Source organism: Tachysurus vachellii, chromosome 1 (assembly GCF_030014155.1).
Source record: "Tachysurus vachellii isolate PV-2020 chromosome 1, HZAU_Pvac_v1, whole genome shotgun sequence".
In the NCBI taxonomy this organism is placed as follows: domain Eukaryota; kingdom Metazoa; phylum Chordata; class Actinopteri; order Siluriformes; family Bagridae; genus Tachysurus; species Tachysurus vachellii.
This window is the reverse complement of record NC_083460.1, coordinates 31,324,572-31,343,584: the sequence shown is the minus strand read 5'-3', so window position 1 is coordinate 31,343,584 and position 19,013 is coordinate 31,324,572. Positions and strand designations below refer to the sequence as shown.

Here is a 19,013-nt window from a genome sequence, read left to right as displayed (position 1 = left end):
CTGTTTTGTCTTGTATAGTGTGTTTTGTCTTGTATAGTCTGTTTTGTTTTCTATAGTGTGTTTTGTCCTGTGTTGTCTGTTTTGTCTTGTATAGTCTTTTGTCTTGTACAGTCTGTTTTGTCTTGTATAGTGTGTTTTGTCTTGTATATTCTGTTTTGTTTTCTATAGTGTGTTTTGTCCTGTGTTGTCTGTTTTGTCTTGTATAGTCTGTTTTGTCTTGTATAGTGTGTTTTGTTTTCTATAGTGTGTTTTGTCCTGTGTTGTCTGTTTTGTCTTGTATAGTCTGTTTTGTCTTGTACAGTCTGTTTTGTCTTGTATAGTGTGTTTTGTCTTGTATAGTCTGTTTTGTCTTGTATAGTGTGTTTTGTTTTCTATAGTGTGTTTTGTCCTGTGTTGTCTGTTTTGTCTTGTATAGTCTGTTTTGTCTTGTACAGTCTGTTTTGTCTTGTATAGTGTGTTTTGTCTTGTATAGTCTGTTTTGTTTTCTATAGTGTGTTTTGTCCTGTGTTGTCTGTTTTGTCTTGTATAGTCTGTTTTGTCTTGTATAGTGTGTTTTGTTTTCTATAGTGTGTTTTGTCCTGTGTTGTCTGTTTTGTCTTGTATAGTCTGTTTTGTCCTGTATAGTGTGTTTTGTTTTCTATAGTGTGTTTTGTCCTGTGTTGTCTGTTTTGTCTTGTATAGTCTGTTTTGTCCTGTATAGTGTGTTTTGTTTTCTATAGTGTGTTTTGTCCTGTGTTGTCTGTTTTGTCTTGTATAGTGTGTTTTGTTTTCTATAGTGTGTTTTGTCCTGTGTTGTCTGTTTTGTCTTGTATAGTCTGTTTTGTCTTGTATAGTGTGTTTTGTTTTCTATAGTGTGTTTTGTCCTGTGTTGTCTGTTTTGTCTTGTATAGTCTGTTTTGTCCTGTATAGTGTGTTTTGTTTTCCATAGTGTGTTTTGTCCTGTGTTGTCTGTTTTGTCTTGTATAGTCTGTTTTGTCCTGTATAGTGTGTTTTGTTTTCTATAGTGTGTTTTGTCCTGTGTTGTCTGTTTTGTCTTGTATAATGTGTTTTGTCTTGTCTTGTCTGTTTTGTCTTGAATAGTCCAAGCTTAATGTATAGTATAGTGTTATTTATGTCTGTACTTTTGAGAGTCACAAACAGCTATAATCAGATTCCTTGTGTGTCATCACACTTGGCCAATAAACCTGATTCTAATTCTAATAAAGAAAGTGTATATGTAAACTTAAACATTAATATTATAATTATCGAAAATTAGTGTTCATCTTTCAAAAACATCGTGCCTGCTCTTCTTAATAGAACACGAACAGCGCAGTTCTTCATATTACCGTCCTAACCCCTCTAATGACTACATTTCCCATGATCTATTAAAAACTAGGAAACAGTGTCAGTAGTAATTCCGGTGCGTCTCAAAGTCATTGAGGAAACGTTCACATGTGTGAAGTCCGTAAAGCTCCGGGCAAAGTGTAGCAGTAGCTTAATTTATTAAACGTTATTTATTAGAACAAAAAATATATTTAATTTACAAACAAAGATGGATAGTTTTGGATCAGATTTTTCCGGATCAGGAACTGGGAAGATGGACACAGGCGCCATTATGGAACAAGTGAAGGTGCAGATAGCGGTGGCTAATGCTCAAGAGCTGCTACAGGTCGGTATACCGCCTAGCGTAGCCTAGCCTAGCCTAGCCTAGCTTAGCTTAGCTTAGCTTAGCTTAGCTGTGCCTAAACGTCCAATGGGGTAAAATTAGCTTAGCTTAGCTTATCTTAGCTTAACTGTGCCTAATCGTTCTAGCTAAACGTTCTGTGGGGTAACATTTACATAAAGAAAATGTTAATCGTGCTTCAAATGTTTTAGCACATGAGTAATGAATAAACTTATATGTTTAACATCCTGAAATCATTTGTTAGGATCATACCGTTAGTACACAAATTATATTTTAATAAAATCATTTTTATCAGATAACAAAGTTCTTTTTAGGTGATCCATCCACATTTTGAAGTGGTATTAATGTGTATTAGGCGCGTTTCTTTCAACTACATGTAAAAGAAAAAAGTACTTTATAAAAGCTTGTTATATTTGCTAAATAATTACATTTGTAATATTTCACCCCATAATTCCTTCCACAAAAAATACTATGTAATTAATCGCTGTGATTGTGTGTGTGTTTTTTTTAATGTATTTCAGAGAATGACAGATAAATGCTTTAAGAAGTGCATCGGCAAACCAGGCAACTCGCTGGACAATTCAGAACTGGTACAGTTTAGTTTAACTTTACATGGGAAGCGGAAAACATCTACATTCACACTTTTACACATGAATGAATGTGGATACATATGTTCAACAACTTATTACATGGTCCAAAATAATTTGAACACCATCTTAGAACTGGAGCAGATATGCTGATCTTTATTGATGTAACGTGTAAGGTAGAAGCATATGAATAGAAAAGAATAAGATAAATGCAACGGTTAATGTTGCGTACATGGGATATACAACCAGATATATGAATTATGTATGTTCATTTATTGGCCTAAATGTGTTCCATATATGGTATTAAGAAAAGAATTGGCCTTGCCAGTAGTTTCAGAGGGGACTGTACAAACAAACACACATACATATGTTAGAATGTACACCATATGTCACAAAGCATGTTTTGCCCAACACATTCATCTGATTCTTCCTTCACTGTGTGTGTGTGTGTGTGTGTGTGTGAGTATGGAATTAAAATAATCCACAGTTGTACCTAGACACAAACTAACACATAAGGTGTTCATACTAATCATACAATAATACTGATTTACATTTGCTCAGACAGACTTGTTTGTATTGTGAGTTTGTATGTAGTGATATTAACTTTAGTCTGTATGTGTGCATGTTAATAATGACTTCAATCATTCATTTATTTATTTATTGCAGAAATGCATTGCCATGTGCATGGACCGGTATATGGATGCCTGGAACACGGTTTCTCGTGCCTACAACTCGAGACTTCAGAGGGAAAGAGCGCGAATGTGATGCATGAGTTCCAGCTTGTTCTGCCTAACTGTGACTTGGATCCCTGGATAAAGAGACTTTGGCCTTAAAACACAATGAGCTAAAAGCCATCAGATGAACCAGGAGGTCATGAGTTTTAGACTCAGAATAATCTTCAGGACATTTTTCTTCATTCTATCAATGATTTGTGGATGTTTTGGTTAATTGTATATCATCACTGTTATAAGCATCAAACCTTAACATGTTGTAGGTTTAGAAATAGAATGACTTGAGTTTGATCAGTGTTTAAAATCCTGTCGTAAGTGTGCGAGCAAGTTTAGATAACGCCAGGTTTGATCAGTCGTGACTGAGCAGATTGTTAGTCAGATCAAGCTTGTGTGCACAGTGGCGCTTCTTTAGTTGGACTTGTCCTCGTGTGGACGTTGCAACCTCCCGCCGGGATCGCCGAGTCGTCTCGTCTTCCCGTCCTCCGCTCCACAAACCTACTTCCTTTCACCGTGGACAATTCAGGACCGTCTCTCTTTTCATAACTGTAGCCTCTTTGCGAGGAAGCGCCACGCAGCCCTACTTTCTTACCTGCACCGAAACAAAATGCAATTGTCACAGGGAGATTCTGGTTTGTCACACAATCTCCTTACTACAAAAGTGGGTTTGTTTAAACACTGATCACTTCACCATGGATCCTGCAATAAAAGCAGCTTACATTGTGTACAAAGCATGTCAGATTTCTGGGAACAGTTTTGTTTTGCCTCATTTAACCTTTCAAATGACGGACATCCTTTGGTAAATTATTAGTCCTTCAACCTTTCAGTGGTTTATACATGTGATTATTGAAGTCATATTTGTTTTACATTATTTGCCCTTTTGTCACTTAGCACTTCCTGAATAGCCCAATTTTCTATTCCTTTTTACAGTAGCGGTTCTGTTGCAAAAGTTACAGCAATTTGCAATAGAAACATTAGAACATAAAATTCCCTGTTCATGATTTTGATTCCTACAGTACATTTATTTTTAAACTAGAACAAATTTAGTGGTACAGCTGACTGCAAAATTATTGTTTTTTTAAAAAAAAGAGTAAAACTTAAACATTTGGAGTTGATGTATACTTTTATTTTTTAGATCACAGGTTTTCAACAGGGACGTCACAAAACTGATTTAGTGTCCTGATTACATTGTATTTTAGGGTCATTATATAGAAAGTTGTGTCCTTTCAGAGGTAAGCAGGATTTGAGCTGAACAGAATTCCAGTTGTGATCCAACTGATTATTGGTGACGTTAGGGTGAGAGCTACAGGAAGCACCATATGAGGTCAATTGAAAGTTTTCATTTTGGAATAAGAAATAATAAATACACAAAATAAATATGCAACTTTTCAAGTGAGTATGCACAAGTAATAGTTCATATGATGACAAGCTTCTTTAAAACGGGAGGTATGTTGATATCCATTCCCTGATGGAAGTGATGCGTGTGTAAACACCGGGGAATCTGTTACGAGCGCAGCCTCGACCCCAACTGGTCACACCGGCTATGAACCACCGGCCCCGGGATTCACGGCATGCTAATGGGCCTCCAGAATCTCCCTGCAGAGAAAAGAGCAGACCTGCTGTCAACCATGTGTTTATAAGTATGTAACATGCAATTACATCAAAATCCAAAAGTTGAGTCTCATAAGTTAAATGAGTCTCACCAGACATGTATCAATGCCACCTTCCATGGATCCAGCACACATCATGTTGGCAGTCAGTTTTCTGCCGTAAGACTGCTGACACTCTGATTGGTCTATTATACCAACCTGTGCTTTCTGTAACTGATTAGTTAGCTTTCCTGTATAAAAAAAAATTCAGATAATTAAGCAACCAGTAGGTTTGTTGAAGGTGCACCAATATCCAAAACTGTGATTCTGACTTGTATTTGACATTAAATTGTTGCATTACTGAACAGATGATACCGAATGACAGCGAACTGGATGTATGTCACAATTAATGATGCATATCACAGAAAGCAATCTGGAAACAACTCTGAATATATCAAAATACCTTGAACATGAAACTCTGCTAGCAGCAAACGCTAGCTCGGCAAGAAAAATGTCTAATAGCGATGCTAGGTGAATAAAAGCTGAAAATTGAAACAGCTCTTACACAGTATATTGTTCTTGACAATCAGTCTCTATCCATAACAGAACCAGGGACAACACAATTAAGACAATAAAACATGCTTCACTTACCACTGTACAAAAGCACCTTCCAAAATTAATGAGCTAGCAATTAATTTTAAATCAGCTAGATAATATTTGATATATTTTATATAAGACTTGAAAATTCTCTGCAGGTATTTTAATTAGCAGTCGAAAAAACATTTAAGGCAAGTAGTTAGAAGAGAAGGAGAGATTCTAGAGTGAGTTAGATGAGGTAATAGAGTGTATTCCCAGATGGGAGAGAGTAGTGATTTGAGAAGACTTTACTGGGCATGTTGGTGAGAGGAACAGAAGTGATGAGGAGGTGATGGGCAGGTTTGGTGTTAAGGAAAGGAACCTAGAATTACAGATGGTGGTGGACTTTGCTAAGCGGATGGAAATGGCTGTAGTTAACACTTATCTCCAGAAGAGAGAGGAACATAGAGTTACATATAAGAGTGGACGTAGGAATACGCAGGTTCTACTACATTCTACGTAGGAAAGGCGATCTGAGAGAGATTAGTGACTGCAAAGTGGTAGTAGGAGAGAGTGTAGCCAGGCAGCATCGGATGGTGATGTTGAAAATGTGGAAGATGACCAGATCAAGTGATCAGAGAGACAAGTAGGAGGGTGCTAGGTGTGTCATCTAGAAGGAGAAAAGAAGATGAGGAAACATGGTGGTAAAATGCTATGAGAAAGAGTTGTGGAAGCTAGGCTAAGAAAGAATGTGGATATTTGTGAGCAGCAGTATGGCTTCATGCCCAGAAAGAGCACTACTGATGCACTTTTTGGTTTGAGAATGTTAATTGAGAAGTACAGAGAATGTCAGAAGGAGCTGCACTGCGTTAGAGAAAGGGTATGACAGGGTGCCAAGAGAGGAGCTATGGTACTGTATGAGGATGTCAGGAGTCACAGAGAAGTACGTCAGAGTAGTTTAGGATACGTATGAGAGCAGTGATCTGTAGTAAGAATACAGAGCAGGTGGAGGAACACCTGGAAAGGTGGAGGTCTGCTCTGGAAAGAAGAGGAATGAAAGTTGGTCGTAGTTAGACAGCATACGTGTGTATGAACGAGAGGGAGGGAAGTAGAACAGTGATGTTACGGGGGCAGAGGTCAAGACGGTGCAGGATTTTAAGTATTTGGGGTCAACCGTCCGGTGCGACGGGGAGTACAGGCGGGTTGGCCTGGGTGGAGAAAAGTGTCAGGAGTGTTGTGTGAAAGAAGAGTGTCAGCAAGAATCAAAGGAAAGGTGTACAAGACAGTAGTGAGACCAGCTACGCAGTGAGGAAGACATGAAGCAGAGATGGAGCTAGCAGAGATGAGGATGTTGAGCTTCTCTTTAGGAGTGACAAGGATGGACAGGATTAGGAACGAGAACATCAGTGGGACAGCTCAGGTTGGCTGCTTTGGGGACAAGGTCAGAGAGGCTAGACTGAGATGGTTTGGACATATACAGAGGAGGGAGGTGGTAATATTGGTAGAAGGATGTTGGAACAGCCAAGTAATTGGTGTGAGAGTAGAGGATGCAGAAGATTCGTTGTGGTGACCCCTAATGGGAAAAGCCAACAGTAGAAGAAGAAGAAGTTGTGAGTTAAGGTAACTGGATACAGTTACCTCAGTAGAATAGATAAAGAACCTAATATGAGAGGGGTTATGATAGATGATATTTTTTATGAGGTTACATTTGCTGAATTATGAAGCTGCACTGGCTTTAGTAAAGTTACAAGTCACAGGCTTATGTTAAAGTAATCAGTTTAATACATCATTTTTGTGGTAACAGCTTATTCACAGGGACTTCTAAGTTGGTCACTGTATATAATCTAAAGCCAATAATATACACTTATAAACTTTTAAGAAGACGTTTATTTCTAGAAGGAGTCTCGGGTGTCAACTTTGTAACAGGTTTCTGGCACAGATAAGGCATCAGGACTTTGCAGCTTCTGGGTAACATGCATTTTGACTACATTTTGACCACATTTTGACTAATACACAAGGAGCTAACTTGTTATAAACTGTTAAAAGTTTGTCTCATACGTTAATTAAAATAATATTTTGATGAGTTGCATGACACGTGTTTTGTTCTAGAAACAATGTATTATCTTAGATTCTTCATCAGTTTTACAAAGTAGTACAGTGTTCATAAATATAAACTCATTAAGCCATTGAGGACACCTGAAAGCCATTTCAATATGGTGCAGAGCTGATGATAATAAATAATATTAACAAATCATCTTTATGCTTATACCTACAGTCCAGTCATATTCAGTAAAACTGCAGAAAATACTTTCTCACCATCCTCCCTCATTGAGCCCCACCCGGTGATGTAACACTCAGTGCCCTTGAAGAAGCTGTGTGTCGGAGAGGGCAAACACAGCGTCTGGATGGTGTAGGAGCTCGGGGCAGGAATCGAGAGCTGCACTAGCGCCACATCAAAGTCCATATTGCTGCTGTTGAAGGCAGGATGCTGGATTATCCTCTGCACTGGGATGACCAAAGCTCCAAGTCCGGACCTGAGCACCGAGCCTAAACTCACCGTCCAGCCATGTGGGTTTGATTCCTTTCTGGTAAACAATACAGTGTGTTTAAAAAAAACAGCAAGAATAATATAGAGAAAACAAACCCTGAGAAACACTGAGTTAAGCACATGGCTCAACTTAAACCCGACAAGCTTTGGTATTTAGACTCCACATGAACCAGAATGTATTTTAGTATCTGAAGCATGACAGTGACAATGGAATGAATGGGAATGAACAATTATGACAATGTATATAAATTTAGAATATAATAAATTAAAAACAAATCTAAACAAAATCAACTTTGGACTAAGATCTGATTCCTGAGGACACCACAGTTCCTACCATACAATTAAAAAAAAGGTATGTTGAGACACAATAGCACATAATTAAAGACATGTCTATAAAAAAAAAATATATATATAATTATTCTGACCCTGGGTCTAATGAACCTTTTTCTTTTATGGTGGGGTTGGAGATGATCATAAAACTCAGGCTTTAGGCTTTCTTTATTCTCTATCTCTTGAAATTAATAAGATGAAAAATGTAGCTTCTCATGTTAAAAAGGAGATTCTGAGAGACTGTTACAAAGTGCTGACACCAGGGACTCCAGAATCCAAAATTCACCAGCGATGTGGTGTCTTTTAAGCTCATGGTTTCAAAACCCAGGAAATAATTTTTATCTCTGCTGAGCCTATTAATACAAAACACATATATGAGAAATGACAGCTTTTTAATGGGAAAATAAAGCAATTCAGTTTCTAAGAAGAAAAAATTGACCATCTGTCACAAATATAACCTTAAAATCTTAAAGACTTTAAGCTTTTTAGTGGTATCAGTTGAAATGAGTGTTGTATAAAGTATTTCTTTTTTTAAATGCTTGATGCATACCTGCTGAAGCAGTGAGCAGCTGTAATGAGCCATTTACAGTGTATAAGTGTGGCACCACAGCGATGTAAACGCTGGAACTGCAGACTTGCCACCCATGGCCACTCCCCTCGATGAGCGCTCACACCTCCCACAATCCTCTGGTGTCTGAATTCAGGTCGCTGGCCACAGTCTGGAGAGAGGAATCTCTTGGTCATGCATTGTTTATTCTTCAGTTTTGAACAACTGATTTTAAAGGGAAAAATACATACTTTTGACTATTTTCTTATATAAATTAAATAAAAAGAAGTGCTTTTCTAATCCATATTATAAAACTTACCGCAGTTTTTCTCGTCAGCTTCATTAGAGCAGTCAGCAACTCGGTCACACTCAGGGTTGATTTTGCTGATACACACTCCTGCGCCACAGTTAAAGTTTCCACTACAGTTTACAGCTCCTAAAAAAAGATTCATTTAAATGTAATTATTCACTTTCAGTTTATCTGTTTTAGTTAGGCCAGACTACACCATAATTCCATACACACAAAGGATCAAGGTTATCTAGGTTATCTATGTTATCTTAGCCAATACACAAACTGGCATGTTTTTAGTGGTGGAAGGAAAATTGAGAACATTGTCTTCACAGACAGTAACCCAGGATGGAGCCAGTTAGTTGTACAACCTCACAACCATTGCCATTGCCACAAAAACTACAGTTACCTCTGACTGTTAAAAAGCACTGACACTGGAGACTCCTTCAATTAATGTTAACCAATTGTCTCTTCACACTTAAATAAATGTCTCCAAAAGACTTCACTCGATATCAATGATAATACACAAGTCCCTTGATACTATTAGGTGCGACTATAGAAACTATAGATAATGTTTCATATAAAAATGCAAAAAAATTAATCAACACTTTCTGACCAATCAGAATATAGAATTTAACAGCATTGTGTCATGTTGTTAATGCTATATATAGTATAGCATAATGATGTAACTAGTTTAATATCACGTCTAGGAGTATTTGTATTCCTACCAGTCACCACTGGAGTTGATGTGGCGGCCTTAGCGCGAACGATTACAGTATTTGTTGAGCTGTAATCCGCGGGTGTGTCCAGAGTGCTACTGGGCTCGGCATGGCTCATGATCCAGTTACGGAGCACAGTGACCTGGGAGTACACTCCAGGCTTATTGATTTGTGCACAGCCCACTCCCCAGCTCACTATACCGGCCAGAAAGAAGTGATCAGGGCTGCTTTCACACACCAGAGGACCTCCTGAATCTCCCTATGGGGACAAATTGATGCTGTTTCAAACAAAACAGTGCTAACATGACTTTGGAAGGGCAGAAAACTTGTAGTGTTAAATTGTTAAATTTAGAAAAATGTAAAAATAAATTTAAATAGTCAATAGCAGAGGTCATTAACAAGTGGACCAGATAAAAAAAATAGCACATCCTCTACAAAAAAAATCACATACATTTCTGTTAATTATTTAGCTGAATAGCTGTAAGGTTAGAGAGACCGCAGAAAGTGCACAGATTTCACAGACAAAACAAATGATGATACGAGAAAGAGGATCAGGCAGCAGTATGTGTTTATACACCAAACTGATGTCTCATGTGTTCAGAGCTTGTGCCACTAATCAAACATGCTACCCATAACCTGATCACTAATTACAGTCAATGAAGCTGCTAACCTAGACATTTTTAATCAAACAATATGCAGCTTTACAAATTTTCTATTCCTGCGGAACTAAATATGGACATTAATAAACAGAAACCTGGCAGGAGTCGACTTTTCCCTGCAGAAAGCCTGCACACATCATGTTATTGGTGATGGCTCCTTTGTATGCAGTTGAACTGTTACACACTTTCAAATCAATGATCTTCACCGAGGCTTTTTGGAGTGTAGGAGGCGCCTTGCCAGCTCACAAACACACAGAGCCACAATGAAGGTTAAAAATACAGATGACAATGACAGAATTTAAAAACAAATTTCAGTGCAATGTTATCTATTAGCTAACATCAATTTTATGTCACAAGTAATAGGATTAAAGAGCTAGCTAGTTAGTTGAGCTCAGAGAAGAGTTTGAGTTATGTTTAAGCTGAGAAGTTTAATATGAAATTTTATTTATCAATAGAAATGTCCAACCTGCTGCAGAGTTAAAGTTTACGGATTAGTGCCTATTAATTTGCTAATTCAGTAAAGGTGGAGCTTTGGTAGCCAGCAGCAAACCTGAATCTGTGGCTTCACCACAATTGTTTAGGTAACACAAGCTAGCTTGTAAAATTGATGACACAAATGGCATAATTAACGTATTGTTAGTTAAAGATTACAGCTAACATTGGTAGGTCTTTACCCATTTACCTGTAAGGCAAAATTGATGTCAGCTAAACTAATCAGTTTGCTAGCTATCTCAGTTTTGTTCCTATGCAGTACACTGAATTTAAAGAAAGGCTACATACTGATCATCAAATTTGGCAAAGTATTCTGTCGTTATCACGTTTGGGGTCTTTAGTGAGAAGCCCAATGTTTGCAGATTTATACCATAATATTTATACCATAAGACAGCCTGTAAAATAAGCTGAAATAATAATGAAAATAATTTCGCCATCACTACACCATCATTACACCGTCATATTATACTTAATCACATCCTCTTTATATCGGATGATGTTTAGGATATGGTTATATATGACACATTTTGCACATGGTTCCATCCAGGATTATATATTACCCCTCAGCTCCACTCACTGCTGTCCTGTTTTGTGGCTCCCCAGCCAGAGATGATGCAGTCTTGTCCAGGACTGAAGATGTGAGATGAAGATGGGATGCAGATGGGCTGGATGTATGGAGTAAAAGTCAGTGGCTTCTCCAGCTCCAGCACAGTCACATCGTTGTCTGAGTTCACGGGGTTATAATATGGAGAGACGATCAGAGACTTGATGTTCACTGTGACTGCTCCTTTCTCTACACCACTCAGTAAACTCGCTCCGACCAGCGCTGTCCAGTCCTTTGGGTTTTTACTGCTGCATGGAATAGGAGAGACTCATTTAATATTTCTTTATTAGAGTTCTAAAAAATAAAAAAGAAATGTGTAGTGTAGTGGTTAAGAGATTCAGGTTGATTAACTGGATTATCAAACATCAAAAGCCTACAACAAAACCTAGAACAAGTCTATTAGCTTTTACTGATTAAATGTGGTTTGTTGTGTTTACATAGTTACAATAAATAATGTATGAATATTCATCTCATTCCAGGCTTTTGTAATTGAGATGCTCAGTGCTTTAGTGCTTAAGGAGTTAAAGTTTAGTGTCATAGTAGTTAATGTTTCAATAGTTTAACAGTTCAATGGTTGACAGATTTAATAGTTGAGGGAAAAGTGTGGTTTAGTAGTTTGCTGATTTAGGTTGAGGGGTAAGCGATTTAATGGCACATTGTCTTAGTGGACAAGTGGTTTAGTGGGTTTATGGTTTATTGGTTGAGGGGGGTTAGTAGTTTGGTGGTTTAATAAGGCTGCATGGTTGAAGGGTTTAGTAGTTGAGTGGTTTATAGTTTAGTTCTTCATTGGTTTAGCCTTTGAGTGTAGGGTATTGTAGAGTAGTCGATATGTTCAGTGTTGTTTGAGTAGTTTAGTGGTTTAGTGTTCCAGTCATTTAGTAGTTTAGTGGATTAATAGTTAATTGGTTAAGGGGTTAAATGCATAAGGGTTTCTTTAGTTGATAGAACAAATAATTTACCTGTTAAGAAGTTTTGCTTTTGATAAGTTGAATACTCACCTCTCAAAGCAGTGTGCAGCGCTGACAAGCCAGCGGTGGTTGATGATGGAGCCACCGCATGTGTGACGGCTATAGAGTCTCAGACTCACCTGCCAGGGTAAATCACCATGATGGGCATTTTCCCCCCCAACAATGCGACTGTCCACCACCAACTTCCTGCCACATGCTATTCATAATAGATGACATGGATTTGCAAAAAATAATATTTTGGACTGATTAAATATTTCAGATACAGTCACGAATAAAAACATTTTCCTTTGATGATGTTTTTGAATAAATGGGATTTATTTATATTTGTAAAAATTTAATGTTAGGAAATTGTGCAACAAGACAACACAAATTAATGCAAAATCTAAATAAATATACAGTCATTTTTGCTATCATCCTCTCTGTTTTTAGACCTGATTTGTACATTTTACACCTGAGCGGATCGTGAAACTGTTCAGATGATATGAAGGCAAATGATGGGTCTACAATTTATAAGAAATAACTATTATGCTATACAAACTATAACAATACTATGATATTGAGTTCATAACCCACACAATCTGAGTTAAACATAAATAAAACTTAAACGTCTCTGAAATGGGGCATAGTAAAAGTCTGTTGCTATAAATCAAAGCTCCTGTCTCCTTCATTCTGTACATTTGGTATGAAGACATTTGTTCACTGTGACAATTGTTGACTGTAAAAATCCTAATTGTTGAATTATAATTAATGTAATAGGATTTTCTGTCACTAACAGAAGCCTTTTTAATGTTTCTTTGTACTGAGGTGGAAATGCACTTCACATGAAGCAGTAATTGATGACCTGACTTAACCTGACCTGATCACGTGATATGTCAGTGTTATAAAAGCAGAAAACACTCACAGCAGTATGCCTCATCTGATCCATCAGCACAATCTGACACAGAGTCACACTCAGGATTAGGTTTAGTCACACACTCCCCGCTGGCACAGGTGAACATTCCATCAGGACATCTACCTAGTATTAAGAAAATGGACCTGCTGTACATATCGGTCTTATAAAACATGGTATAACATTACGACTTTGTGACACCTTTGTGATTAACCTTAAAGGAGACGTTTGCCATTCTTAGCACCCTCTGCTGTATGTGAGATGAATTCCAGTTTAAACACTGACTAGCCTTTAAAAACAAGCTCCACCTTCTCTGTTTAAAGTATGAATGATGTAAGATTAGCTTTTAGGGCCGCTCTGTTATAGCTGGGGTGGAGCTAATAAGAAGAAATTATCCAGAGAGCAAATAACTGGTTTTAAGTGTGACCTTAAAAATCAAGCAATTTTTTTTTTACGAGTTATTGTATTACAGTTATGAGGTGACAAGACATTAAGAAATGTGAAGGGAGTGGAGCAGCTGATATATGAATACTTTGAGCAGAGTTTAATGTAATGCAAATTAGAAGGAAAGTAATTTGGTGTAAGAAAAAAGGAAAGGCTTAGATTTGTGTTCCTGATGTAAAACAATATATAAAGTTCCAGATAGTTCTTACATGCAGTTACTGAACCTAAAGTTCAGAGGTGTTACTGTGGTGCTACAAGAATAAAGTGTTTTTTTTTTATGTGTTTAACACATGAAAAAATGTACAAACTGCACCTTTATTAGAATGCTGAGGAAGAGTATAATGAAATCCATTCTTACTTGTATTAGAGTTGATTACATGGAATGACTTTTCGCTAGTACCTGAGAATAAATAAAAAGCAGAATATAATAAAATATATGAGAAATAAATATATATGGTCTCATCTCCTGTATGCATATGAGTCTCCAGTAAAAGAGATGGCTGAGTCCTTATTTATACCACTGTTCAATTCACAAATCTACTAGGAAAATGTTGATTGATTGATTAATTGATTAGATTTTCTGTAATAGCAGCTCTGGCAGTAGTTTTCACTATGACAAGATTCAGGATAATATTAATGTTCTCATCTTAATGGTTTGTTTGGTGAATGCTCCACATAAAAATCTCCATTCTCTGTGTTTAATAAATGTCAGAAGTAAAGCCATAACTTCATTTTCTAACCTAAGTATTTTCTTTTAAGAGAGAATTAAAGAGAGGCTGGTGAGGAAACAGAACTGTGTATAGCTGCTATAACATAAGTGTAAAAAAGAGCTATCTTGTTTACAAGAAATGTAACTATGAAAGCATAAAATGTAATGTTTCTTTTTAATAAATAGCCCAAATTGACATTACAAATAACTGTAATCATTTGCAAATTGCAGTGGTATGAGAGAACCTAAACACTTCAGAAATAAATGTATAAAATGAATTGCCCCAGATGTTGCTTTTACCCAGAAAGATGATGCTCTGAATTTCCCCAAACTCAGGAATGGTTAGCGGCTTTAGACTGACTAAATCCCTAAAGCCGTACTGAAGCTGCTCCTGGAGGAAGCGGTCTGTGTACTTTGTAAATTGTATTTGAAATTTGGTCACTCTGAAGACCAAACGAAGTGTCACCATCACATTATTACTGATGTTCCTGAAACACACAGCAGCGTGCAGGCTGAAATAAAACACGCTTTCCATACGTCAGTTATAGTAATTTCAGGATATATTTTGTGTTCTGTATCACACTTACCCAAATGCAATAATATGGCATGAGACAAAATGGGGTGCAATCGATGATGCAAGGAAAATATTACGCATCTGTAGGAAAAGGGTTAAAGGATTCAGGTAGAAATTTGAACATGCATATTGAATAATAAATCTAGGTTACACTTTGAGGTTTCTCAGTATTGTGACAAGCTGCATTTTACTTTGTCTCGTTATATTCAACAGAAAGAAAAGAGAGACTGGTGATGGTGTGAACTTGTTTGTTTCACTGATGTTCCTCAACATTAAATGCAATGTAGATCTAAACAGATAAAAATTATTATCTTTCAATCTTTAATAAATTAAAAAGTGCTTAGTGTCTGTATTTTTCTGTGGCATAAAATGAATAAAACACTTCAATAAAACCTGCCAGAGATTTTGCAGAACATCTTTAAGATTATAATTAAAGGCATTCTGCTATAAGCCGTTAAAAATAACAAGATTAAATAAGATCCTTTACATTCTCAGCCTTTGTCCTGCTCCTACCTTTGTTTCCATTGTAGCTGTCAGGATTAAAAAAAATGCAGAGGTTTTATCCTTGAGGTCAGCTTTGTACTGCAGGCCTCTTAACTCCACAGTGTCCATGAAGTAATGCTCTTCCTGCACCGTGTATGCTTAATGGGATAAACAGAAAATGAATCTACATCTACATTACTCATATCTTAAAGAAATAAACCAGCAAAAAATTAAATGTACATTTCTCCTTGTTAAAACCAAATATTTTGCATTGGGGCTAAAAGGGTAATAGTACTAATGATCTAATGATTAATAGAAGATTATAGCAATAAATGTAGCACTGTGCACTAACTGTGTGTATAAATCTTCCCACAGTCATTTGAAAAAAAAAAATGAAGAAAAGGAGGTTAAAGAAATATAAACAATAGCATAAGGCTAATTTACATATTTACTGAATCGTCGTGACATTTGTGATCAGTCATTGCTTGTTGGGAATACTGGAGATCTGTAAATGGTTGATGGAAATATCAACTTGCACATCTCAGTTGTTCTCTCACTGTATATAGACCACATCTGTAATGTGAGCTGGCGCACCATGCCATTGTGCATGACAATAGCTAGCATCTGCTCAAAAATTTGCTGGATTATTTATGACTAGGATCTTTCTTTTTTAGAGTCAATAAGGAGGTATAAAAAGTTACCAAATCCAGTGCAATATGTTAGCAGAGATACTCAGAAATATCTAGGTAGGCCAGGCCTGAAGTCTAGACTTAAGGTTGAGCAATAAATGTTGAGGTTCTGATTTTAATATGGAATTTTCATATTTAAGTTAATGTACATTCTGTACATTACATTTTGGGCTAAACTGTTCATTGGAGATACCTAAAAACAATTAAATTATTTCCAGATCATCTACCAACTGGTCCATAGAAAACTTTTATGCATGGCATCACTCACCTATCACAACGCCTGCTAAAGCACAGGTGATGAGGATTACCAAGATGGTGCAGAGTGTAACGTATCTGCACACAGAGGATGATGGAGCGGGTGGAGGATCAGCCTCAGGCCACTTACTCTGTTGCTGCTTCATTTCTTTTTTACTCTATAGAAATCTGAAGACTGAGACCTGCAACACAAATAAGGTTCAGGGGGCTACAGTTTCATTCTAATCTTTACTCCATTGTTATGCTGCCTGCTCACACACCCATTAAATCACTGACACTCTTTTAGCTCCATTTCACTGTTATTCCTTCTTTAGTCAGTTAGGGAAGACTTTGCTTAGTAAAGAACAAAACACAACAACAAGGCTTGATGAAACTGAAATTATTGTTCATTTTCTATTTATTTTAGAGTGAAACACCTGTCATTCTCTCACCAGCCTCCTTTTTTAATCTCTTATGAAGTTTATGAGACAAAAATATGTGCCGCTTGCCATATTACAGAGAAACCACAAAGTGTAAATTACAGAAAACTTCACTATATCAATGTTGAAACAGTTTTTTTCTTTCTTTCTTTTTTTTTTTTTAATGTTTGTGTTCATTTATGTGGAGCATCTGCTGTACAGGTCCCTATGAATGAGCTGTTACTGTAGAAACCAAAGTATTAGGCCAAGTGCAATAATATCAATAAAACAGCTGTTATAAAAAAATTAATCAGCCTCCTATTTTCCAAAATCTTTTCCATAATTACATAATCCAACGTTTGTTTTTTTTTTTTATAAAAAGTTCTCCAAAATAAAAATATCATGAAATGAAAATTAAAAAATCATTATTAGTAATGAACATTAATATTTTGATGTTTCAGATTTCATCTACATCATTTCTAGCTTTAAGCTACAGTTTCACACTGTACACTTTCAGTCTTGTACAGCTGACACATCTCCTTTCACTAACATGTGGAGGAATCAAAGAAACACAAGTCTGAAGGATCTGGGGGATCATGTCTTACATAATCTAACACAGGACTGTAAATATTTTAGTTTAGATTCATATTTTTGGAATAAACATTTTGGGCAAGTTTTTCTATATATGCCATATGTATAATGACCTATGAATACATTCATAACTTTCTTTAATGTATTATCTATTATTTTATGATATCATGTTTACATCCAGTAATGCAGAGTGAAGATAAATGCATGACTTATGACTGCACTTTAACTTGATATGAATGTGTTTGTTACTCATTAAAACTATGAGCTTCACAGTAAGTGTGACCAAATATTTTGTATTTTTTTATTCATTGTTAGATGCTAAAGGTTATCTCATTACACATATTTGAAATGTATTGATTAAAAATATCTTATTATTCAGGTATTCCTCTTAAAGCATACTATTTCTTAACTACAGTGATACTACTATGTAAATGTTTACAGAGTTAAATTCAGTTGGTGTATAGTGGGGGACGTGTGAAATGTTGTCCCATGAAACAGTGTCCCTTGTCCTAAGGCGATACGAGATATCTGTGTCATCAAATGAGCAGGACATTTTGAAGAAATGAGTACACTGTAACAATGCCATCTGAGCGTGTGAAAAGATATTTCTACAGTACTTGTCACGTAATAGTATTGACTAGATGAATACCAGATAAATTCATTGCATATTTGCTTTAATATTCTACAGTGTGGAAAAAAACGATGGTATGAGCGGAGAAAGGTTTCTAAAAGATAAACAGCAATAAATAAAATCTCAATAGATTGAACATGACAAAATATGTTTACAAAGGTCTAAAAAGAAACACTTGAAGTTTAGGTTATATCACAAGTGAAGATTTGTAAATTTGTTTTTCTTTCTTTTTTTATTTATTTATTTGAAAGCTTTGAGAGAAATTTGGGAGAAATTGGCACTACTCACCATTGGTTCCTGCTCGACAGTGAAGTCGACACCTCTTGTTAAGGAAGTGGTGAAACTCTAAAACCACTTCTTTAAGTTCAGTCCCTCTTTTGGGTGTGTAACTGAGTGGGACAATCAAAACTATCAGATATCTGGCATCCTCCTCCCTGCAGCCCAAGCTTTTACAGCCACCTGTTCAGCTCAGCCAAAGCTCAACTAAACCACTAAACTAGACACACCCAGTATCTTTGTGAGGACCTTGTATTAACATCATGATAACTGCAGCTCAGTAATGCTTCCCCTGACCCTTAATTACAGTCACCAAAAGAATGATTCCAGCTTGTTTTCTTTTTCAAATAACATTTTCCATTCTTTTTGTGGGACCAAGAGAAGAACTATCTACAGCTCCCTCACTTTATCCTGATCTCTTTATCCTGTAAGAGCACCATGTTTTTGGGAGGTGAGTGGAAACTCAACGAAGACTGACAAATCCTATACAGTCACAGGCAGAAAGTGTGAAACTCCACATTGTAAAACACGACACCGATGTGAACTTGTTTCTTCTCTTTAACTCCTATTGTAATGACAAAAATGAAACTTAAGCTAATCCATTGAATTAACCACTTGGGAGTTGAGACAAATGTTATCTTCAAGTTGAGGTAATCGTTTTTGTTTTCATTTTTAACCGTTTTGAGTAAGCTGAGCTCAAGTCCAGGTAACTATCTACAGTATCAGCATCTAATTATTGCTTCACATATCTGTACTCAGATTTACATTGTATATC

At 36.5% G+C, this 19,013-nt stretch overlaps 2 protein-coding genes across 3 annotated transcripts; one reads left to right on the top strand and one right to left on the bottom strand.

Moving 5' to 3' along the window:
- The first annotated feature begins 1,410 nt into the window (after positions 1-1,410).
- On the top strand, positions 1,411-3,712 carry timm13 (translocase of inner mitochondrial membrane 13 homolog (yeast)). Its single transcript, XM_060883194.1, has 3 exons — positions 1,411-1,648; positions 2,185-2,253; positions 2,917-3,712. Exons 1-3 carry the CDS (start codon positions 1,532-1,534, stop codon positions 3,013-3,015), a joined length of 285 nt encoding a protein of 94 aa, XP_060739177.1. The 5' UTR covers positions 1,411-1,531; the 3' UTR covers positions 3,016-3,712.
- Positions 3,713-4,082: 370 nt separating this feature from the next.
- tmprss9 (transmembrane serine protease 9) lies at positions 4,083-18,542 on the bottom strand. Of its 2 annotated transcripts, XM_060883183.1 has the most exons (16): positions 18,251-18,542; positions 16,356-16,524; positions 15,429-15,556; positions 14,929-14,996; positions 14,642-14,829; positions 13,991-14,032; positions 13,201-13,314; positions 12,330-12,495; positions 11,305-11,579; positions 10,331-10,476; positions 9,586-9,835; positions 8,888-9,004; positions 8,572-8,740; positions 7,460-7,728; positions 4,682-4,818; positions 4,083-4,574 (listed from the first exon to the last, which is right to left on the bottom strand). In XM_060883183.1, the coding sequence occupies exons 2-16, from the start codon at positions 16,486-16,488 to the stop codon at positions 4,413-4,415; spliced, it is 2,364 nt and encodes a 787-aa protein (XP_060739166.1). In that variant the 5' UTR covers positions 16,489-16,524; positions 18,251-18,542; the 3' UTR covers positions 4,083-4,412. The 2 variants fall into 2 exon arrangements, with proteins under 2 accessions (XP_060739166.1, XP_060739155.1); XM_060883172.1 differs by lacking the exons at positions 16,356-16,524; positions 18,251-18,542 and having other exon boundaries at positions 8,888-8,965; positions 15,429-15,552.
- Between the last annotated feature and the right edge of the window lie 471 nt (positions 18,543-19,013).